The sequence below is a fragment of the Gymnoscopelus microlampas genome (assembly GCF_963454915.1).
Source record: "Gymnoscopelus microlampas genome assembly, chromosome: 4".
Lineage (NCBI taxonomy): Eukaryota > Metazoa > Chordata > Actinopteri > Myctophiformes > Myctophidae > Gymnoscopelus > Gymnoscopelus microlampas.
Window position 1 is genome coordinate 7,372,410 of NC_139941.1, and position 8,919 is coordinate 7,381,328.

At 40.7% G+C, this 8,919-nt stretch overlaps 2 protein-coding genes across 2 annotated transcripts in view; both read left to right on the top strand.

Moving 5' to 3' along the window:
- LOC311044290 (arrestin domain-containing protein 3-like) overlaps positions 1–8,919 on the top strand; it is a 110,891-nt gene that overhangs the window by 91,110 nt on the left and 10,862 nt on the right. The gene's annotated exons all lie outside the window — the stretch shown is intronic.
- Positions 1–8,919, top strand: part of LOC311044294 (arrestin domain-containing protein 3-like) — a 90,001-nt gene that overhangs the window by 54,297 nt on the left and 26,785 nt on the right. The window contains exon 2 of the mRNA XM_084055772.1: positions 2,870–2,966. Within this exon, the coding sequence (XP_083911898.1) occupies positions 2,870–2,966 (97 nt within the window). The remainder of the gene's footprint in view (positions 1–2,869; positions 2,967–8,919) is intronic.

Consider the following 8,919-nt stretch of genomic DNA (forward strand, 5'->3'; position numbering starts at 1 on the left):
AAAAGTTCCTGATAATCTATTATAAATCATCACATTTCACCACACAATGGACCTGTGAACAGCCATACTCTATGTTGAGTACTAGGGATGTCCGATATTATGGGCCGATATTAGCATAGAAAATGTATATCAAAAAAATATCTGTATTGGTTTTTGAAAAGAAAAAAAAAACTTCAAAAAAAATAGGTTCTTATACTGTATGGTTTGTGTGATATGAAATGTGAGCTTACCATAATCACAGTAAAGGTCCTTACACACCGGGGCGATTTTTTCGTGCGAATAATGCGTTTTAAAAAAAAACCTTATAAAGTCAATGGCTCCGTACATGGAGCGAAAAAGCGAAGCGAAAAAGCGTCTTTTAATTATTCGGAACGAGTCCGAATTTTGCGTATATTCGCTATATTCGCCGGTGTGTAACAACCTTAATCCTTAAACATATTCCATCATATTCAAGGGCTTTTGCAGAGAAATGAGACTGACTCCAGTCACTTTCAAATTAGAGCTCTGCAGAGGGCAGGTGTGTGTGTCTGTGTCCTGCTGACGCTCGTTGACGCTTGTTAATGTTATAGGCATCATAGCAATTATGCTTCTGCACTGTCAAATTGGCCAACATCTAATCTAAGATTACTGGGACTCATTCAAATGACCACCAGTGAGTCCCGGGACTCACTTTATTGAAAACCTAACACCACTGTATTATATTAGATTTATTAGATATTATATTGGTATCGGTTGATGTTGGTATCGGAAATTAGGAGTAGGAATATCGGATATCGGTATCCGATATATCGGTATATCGGATAAAAGTCAATATCGAACATCCCTACTAATATAGTACATATGCCAAAGACGCAGAGGGCATTTTCGAACCGAAGGGGACGCATGCACGCGCGCACAGTGCGCGTGCATGCGTTCCGTGCGTGCGGAAATGTGTGTGTTTTTTACCGGGTTTGTTACTTTTTTGGGTGTTTTTGTTACATTCATTCGGTTAATTCCGTACAAAACATGTAGTGTAGATGTCGGTGGTTTCTTCTTTTTCTTTTTTCTTCATCACAAAAGTGGGGGGGATATCCCTCCCCCCAATGGAACTGAGTATGTCCAAACCCCAAACCAAATAATATCACAAACAGCTGCATCAGTGCCATAAGATGTGGCAAGCAACGCTGCATGCAGGGTGTCTTTTGGGGTCTCAGGCGATGGCTATTGCAAAGTCAGTTCTTTTATGCATATTTTACTTAACTCAGATTTTCTTTTTGCAGATTAATAACACTGAGTGCATAATTATTCTACAAAAGCCATGCCGCCCATCTATAAGTGACATGTGACACATGTTATAGAAATGTGTATTCTTGTCTGCAACCATACATGTATTAACCACTTTCAAACATTTTGGTCGCGTTGCGTAACTTATTTTTTTGCCACCCCCTATCTCTTTCTGAAATTATGCTTCTGGCTGCATTTCTCAGCAATGTTGTTGAGATGAACGTGCAGCATTTGGGCTCTCTGGTAGGCTACAGTAGGCCATATTTGACAGACTTTGGGATATTCAACAGACCAAATAAATTCTGTGCACCCAATCAACTTATTTAGTAGAGTAGGCAATGGTTATTTTTTTTTACCCCCTTTTAACCCCAATTCAGTTGGCTCTCATGCATTGAAGGAGGCATATGAGCTCGGCCCTGGGCTCCCTAGGCTATAATAATGGGTGACAATGGGTGATATATATATATATATATATATATATATATATATATATATATATATATATATATGTCACCCATTATTGAGAATTAACGCAATAATCTTTTAAAAGGTTTGGTGAAAATATATTCTTAAAAAAAAAATATATATATATATGAATTATATAAGATGATATATGTATGTATGTATGTATGCATGCATGTATGCATGCACCCTTTCACTGCTTCTCTCAGGAAGGGACCGACGCCAATGACGATTATATATATATCGTATTAATGCTGCATCTTTTATTTATTCTGCACAACGTGTTCCCCTGTGTTGGCTTCATTAGCACCTTCCTGAGAGAAGCAGTGGAAGGCTTTTTGTCTTCATGTACATTATCTTGCCTACCAGCACCTCCACCTCTGCCTGGATGTGCATGAGAGCTACCTGATTATACAATCGTTTGCACATTTCTCCCTCCAAAGTTGACGATAATACGAAATTGGATTAATCATTTGACAGCCATAGTCGAGATTAATCAGTGCCATGGACGTCTAAGACGTCCAATATATCATAAGCCCAGAGTGCCATGGACGTCTAAAACGTAAAAAAATAAATATGAAAAATTATTATTATTTTTATTTTTTGGGAAAAAAACGTTCAGAACCCAAGATATCATGATTTGAAGATTTGCTGCTCCATTCACTTCTTGTTTAACTTTTATTATTATTAAAAAAGGCTGTATCTCGGCTCCTGTAATAAGTCTGGCACTCCAGAAATAAGTCTGGCACTGCATGAGTTAAGATAGCACTGCACTCTATTTATAATAACTGGCTGATTGATACCTCTCATCCTTTCTATTAGGGACTTGCCACCCACCTTCACAGGAGAACACGGTACAATCAGCTACACCCTGAAAGCCTACTTGAGCAGGCCCCTGAGACTGGTCAGAAGAGATATCAACAAACTCACCTTCATCCCCACAGCTGTTTTCAACCGAAAACAGAGAATTGAACTGATGGTATGAGCTGACTTAACACGGCTATTATGGTTTTGAATTTTCCATTTGTTTATATTATTATACATTTACTTCATAGTTTTCAATTTCAGTTGTTGTCTTTTGCTAGTTTGCTATTAATGGGTCAGGAATGGTGTATTAATGTGTCCTTTGTGGTTCCTCTCCCAGAACCCACAACATGACACCAAGGAGAAGAATATGAAACTGTTTACATCTGGAATGGTGGCCATGGACGTCAAGGTGGACAAGATGGGATACTGCCATGGTGAGAGGAGGCCTGTCACAATTATTACATAATAATCCCCATAATTGTAAATTATTTGAGATAATCACATGTGCAATACCCATTGTCAGAGTACCTATGCCCATATTATGCAGTTCTATGTCAGGCACGGCTAAATAGGGAGTATTATATGGACTGTCTCCTGCTATAGTTTTTTGGAGATCCGCTGAGCCGACTGACTTCCCACTTGGCGTATCAAGCTCTCTGCGTGATTGGCCAAGTAGGATGTCGGATCGCCGCCCTCTGCAGCATGCCCATACATGGGGCTCATATATGGGCATGGCCATACATGGGCATACCCATAGCGGTCGGATTGGCAGTTCTGGACAATCGGATCTCCATATACCTACAGTATACTGTGTGGGCGTATCGGTCGGATTGGCAGTTCTGGACAACCGCCTGTCCCACCGTTTCTGTGCAGGGCATGGCCAGTGTTGCCATGTCTGCTTATTATAAGCGACTTTGGGCTTGTTTTTCTATGAAGTCAAAAGATAAAAACATTGCTCTGCGTCCATTGTATAAACTTGTGCGGACAACAACTCGCTTGCTTTCAACATCAGGGCCTCTCTCTCTCACACACACAGACAGACACAACGCATGCAGTAAATGTTCATAGGCCTGGCTGCTTATTTCTATCGCAATCTGGCAACACTGGGCACGGCAGTCCCTCGGATCCTCGCCAAATCACGTGCCGAGATTGAAGTCGGTCGGTCTCATCTATGCACATGACGATATATGGGCATAACGGTCGGATTGGCGGTTCTCGACAACTGGATATCCATATAGTATCTACTCAACGCCGTGCAGGCGTGTGCGCTCAACTCCCTAGGGTCGTCGTCGGCGATGCCGCGCCGAGTTTGGAGTCGGTCGGATGGACGGTTCTCGAGATACGTGAATAACAGACGGACGTACAGAGATTCGGTGCATTTACTGTCAGAAGTTGAATGGGATTCCCCTGGTGTGTGTTTTCCAGGAGAGAGGATCAACGTGGTGGCCTCCATCCAGAACAACTCGTCCCGGGACATCAAGCCCAAGTACTGTCTTTACTCGAAGCACAGCTTCCTTGCCGACAAAGAAAGAAAGAATATGGACACCAAAGACCTCATCAAGATGGTGGGGGACGTCATCCCACCTTCATGTCACCAGACTGTCACCAGGACCATCACCATTCCCTCTAGATTGACTCCATCCATTCTCAACTGCAACATTATTAAAGTTGAATACAGGCTTAGGGTAAGTTATCTGTTAATTAAGGTAAAACAGTTGATTTGTTGAAACAGTCTAATATCATGTGGAGTACACAGGACGTAGCCTAAATCTGATTAAGTCAGGGCTCATCTAAATTAATGATTTAACTCATTGAGTGCCAGAATTTTTTATTTTTTTTAAACGTTTGGCAATTCTGGCACTCAATTTTACTACCTATGAGTATGTAAAAGAACAGAAACGAATAAACAAAAAATATTTAAAAATGATGTTGTCCCAGTGCCAGAGTTTTTTTCACAGAAAACAAAAAGTGCTTAGGAAGCGAGATACAGCCTTTTTCAGTTCTAAGTTAAACAAGGAGTGGATGGAGCTGCACACCTTCAGATGATGATATCTTGTGTTCTGAACATGTTTAAAAAAAAAAAAAAATGGGCTCTTGAAATGGGCCCCCAGAACACACACACACACACACACACACACACACACACACACACACACACACACACACACACACACACACACACACACACACACACACACACACACACACACTATATATTTTTTTTCAAGAAAGTTGCTGTCGAAATGGGCTCTTCAAATGGGCCCCCAGAACACACACACACACACACACACACACACACACACACACACACACACACACACACACACACACACACACACACACACACACACACACACACACACACACATACACACACACAAACAAAATGTGCAGTCAGAGAATCTTGGACATTTACCCAAATGTTGAAACATGGAAGGTTTGACCTAGACACAGGTTTGTACATTCTCACTGACAGTGTAGAATGTTTGGATATGCTATCAACTATTCTGTCGTGGCGTGCTATGTAAAGCCCTTAATAGGCGTAGCAGCCATTTAGAATGTGTGACATGGTTTCTGTAACAGGCCCTGTGGTGTGATGCAAACAATGATGTACATGGGTAGAGGGAAACCAGAGGGAAAGGTTCAGTCTGGTAGGACGGATTTGTAACCTGGCTCTTACTTTAAAAGTGATAATGTCCTCATTGAGAGCAGTGCTCCTAAGAAATTAATGAGAAACAGAGTGATCAGCAGAGGGAAGACAAGCAAGTTTTCCTTGAAACACACATCAGTGCAAGTTGATCTCCATACATGTGCATTTGACTTCATATACAGTGTATTTCCTTTTCTTTTTTCTTTAATGTAAGTTTTGTAATCACAATCTAAATTTGCAAAGTAACTTGTAACTAAAGGTTTTCCAATAATTGTAGTGGAGTAAAAAGCACAATATTTGCCTCTGAGATGTAGTGGAGTATAAATAATTGAATGTTCCAGAAATGTGAACTTACCTCAAAATTGTACTTAAATCAATGTACATAGTTTATGTTTTGTTGATATCAAACATCACTGTGTGTTTTCTGCAGGTTTATCTAGATGTGAAGTACGCGTCAGACCCGCACATCAAGTTCCCCATCGTCGTCATGCTGGCCCCTGGGCGGCAAGCGGCCCCCAGGGGACCACCGGCATACGGGCCCCAACCTGCATTTGAGGCACCCGGGGGCAAACCAGGATTCGGGGCACCCAGGGGCCAACCTGCATTCTGGACCCCCAGGGCCCAACCTGTATTCGGGGCACCCGGGGGCCCACCAGCATTTGGGGCCTCCCGGGGCCCACCAGCATTTGGGGCCTCTGGGGGCCCACCAGCATCTGAAGCCCCCAGCGGCCAACCGCCAGCATTGAGCAACCCCACTCAAAGTGGGGACGCCTCCCCGCCCCCTTACGGCTCGTATGGGATGTATCCGACATCGTCGGAAAATTTCCTCTGAATATCACTTAGGTGTAAGTGATATCTATTTTGTTAAAATACTGTAAGTGTTAAATAGCTCTATATTATGATATTAATCGTTGCTATAGAGTGGTTGTTCAAAAACAGCGGTCTCTCCAGCTCTTCAGTAAAGAGAAAATGCATTTTCAGGGTGGGATTCCAATTTTATCCAATCGGGAGAGAGAACTCATACAGGATACTATCAAATTGAAGCTGATGAATGGGTACTCTCTCCTGATTGGCTGTAATTGGCAATCCGTCTGAAAATGTCTTTTTCCTTTCTCTATCGTCCTTGGAGTTGGAGAGACGGGGAGACCCCTTTTACTGAACAAGCACTCTATACAGTAGCAATGCTTATTATCAGAATATAGAGCTATTTAACACTAATTTTAACAGTAAGAAATATCACATTAAAGGAGTAGTTCACCCAAAAAATGACTTATTTTCTATCAATTGCACACCCCATGAAGCCTTGAATCCATGTATTTATTTGTGTTTTTGTCTTATTCCTAAGCTAATAATTTGATTCCTGTCTCCTACCGGCTAATGTATCCGGTAGGAGACACAAAGTAGATTACTTTCTCCTACCGGAAATACACCCGGGCATCAAATTATTGGCTTAGGAATGCGCCAAAAAAATAAATAAATCCATGTATTCAAGGCTTCATGGGGTGTGCAATTGATAGAAAATAAATCATTTTTTGGGTGAACTTCTCCTTTAATCATATAATCCTGAAGATAGTCATGTAAAGGGAGTAGTTTCTAGAGCTGGGTAATATATCATTATTTTATTGATATTATATCAAAATTGTGATACAAGACTAGATATCGTCAAGGACTTTGGATCTTCAGCCTACTTAGGACATATCGGCTACCATTTAAATTTTTGCAACCACATATTAGACCATAGAAACTGCATATTAGACCTTAGCAACCACATTAGAACCAAACAACCGCCTATTATACCCTAGCAACCACCTGTTTTACCCTAGAAACCACCTGTTTTATCCTAGCAACCGCCTATTAGACCTTAGCAAACGCCTATTAGACCCTAGCAACCGGCTATTTGACCCTAGCAACCACAGTTTTACCCTAGCAACCACCCATTAGACCCTAGCAACTGCCTATTAGACCCTAGCAACCGCCTCTTATACACTAGCAACCACTGTTTTACCCTAAAAACTGCATTTTATACTACTCAGCACTGTCAACACTATCAAAACTTTTAACACTGCTAATACTTTAACACCTTTAAAACCTTTAACACCTTCAAAACCTTTAAAACCTTTGGAACCAGTCCTTTAAAACCTTTAAAACCTTTAGAACCTTTAAAACCTTTAAAACCTCAAACCTTTAAAACCTTTAACACCTTTAACACCTTTAAAACCTCAAACCTCAAACCTTTAAAACCTTTAACACCTTTAACACCTTTAACAACTATCAATACTATCAACATTCTTAGCGACCCCACACTGTTTCTTCAGGAACAGTACTTTCTAGTTATTACTAGACCTGTGCACGTCGGGCACCGGCCTACTTGGGAACGATGCAAGTTGGGAATGCATGCCCCACCCTGTTATGCAACCTGTTATACCCGTTGTCATAGCACCCCTGTTTTAACCATCTGTCTGTCTGTGTCCCTTATTTTGTGCCCGTATATGGAAATCTATATTTCTGTCCTTACCCCTTTTATATATATATATATGGAGTATTTAACCGTTTGTGTCCCTTTTGTGCCCGCATATGGAGATCTCTTTATCTGTCTGTCTGTCTAGTTTTCATAGTTGTTAGATCACAGAAATGCATTGTTTAACGAATGATTGGGACGTCCCTCCGTCTTTTTTTCTTCTCCTTTTTCCGTGCAGGGATTCTATATGGATACGTACTTGTACAAACAAATACGTATCCTTATAAACCACTGTCGCCACCGATGTAGTGACTGTATACATATCTATGGTAATGGCAAGCCCTGGGTCTTCCATCACTTTCTCACATCGCAACTTTTCATAAGAAATATCGAGTCGTCGGCGATATTTTGTTTTAAATCCTTCCTCCCGTTTCTCTCTCACTATAGCATTAGCTGCCTTTGCCGGCAAGGCTTCCTTCTGCTTCTGAGCAACAACACAGTGCGCGCAAAGCACACGTAGTAGGCGGCTAATTTGTGGTGGATGGATGGAAAATTACGTAATATTAAAATACTACAAACACGCACGCCGAGATTTCGTGCTTTTTAAAAGCTATAATAGGCCTATAGATGGATGTCATTAATCTATTTCCCGCATTATTTTACCTGTGGCTTATCCAATATTAATTAATAATTATATTTGATTGACCCAAATCCACACAAACTGCGGTTACCCACGGCAAAAAACGCGATCCGTGCATCTCTAGTAGAGACACATTTGCAGCAGATATAAATAGCAGCACATAATTTGTGCAGGTGAGAGACACCACTTAGCAGTGCCTTTTAAGTAATTTAAAGCATTGTGACTTTTCACTCCACTACATTTTAAAGGGAAAAAAAGTACTTTTGGCTCCATTACATTTCTAGGAAAGGACCACTGGGACCCAAATGAACTAAAATACATCACTTAAGCCTTATTTCATTCACAGTGAAAATAGCAAGCTACCAAGCTTGTAGATCTGCTATTTCCACCATTTGTGAATTTTTATTTTATTTCATTTAATTTTTTTTTTGGGGGGGGGGGGGGGCAGGTCTACAATTCAATACAGCAATGCATTGATATTAAAAATACATTGTACTTTGTAAATTGTACTTATGAATATGTCAGCATTTTTTTCTGTGGTATTAACTACTTATAACACAAACTAATAGTTGTGTTATTCTACTTTGAATTTTATATTTTATATGTTTTTATGTGTGGGGACTGCGGATGGAAATTAGC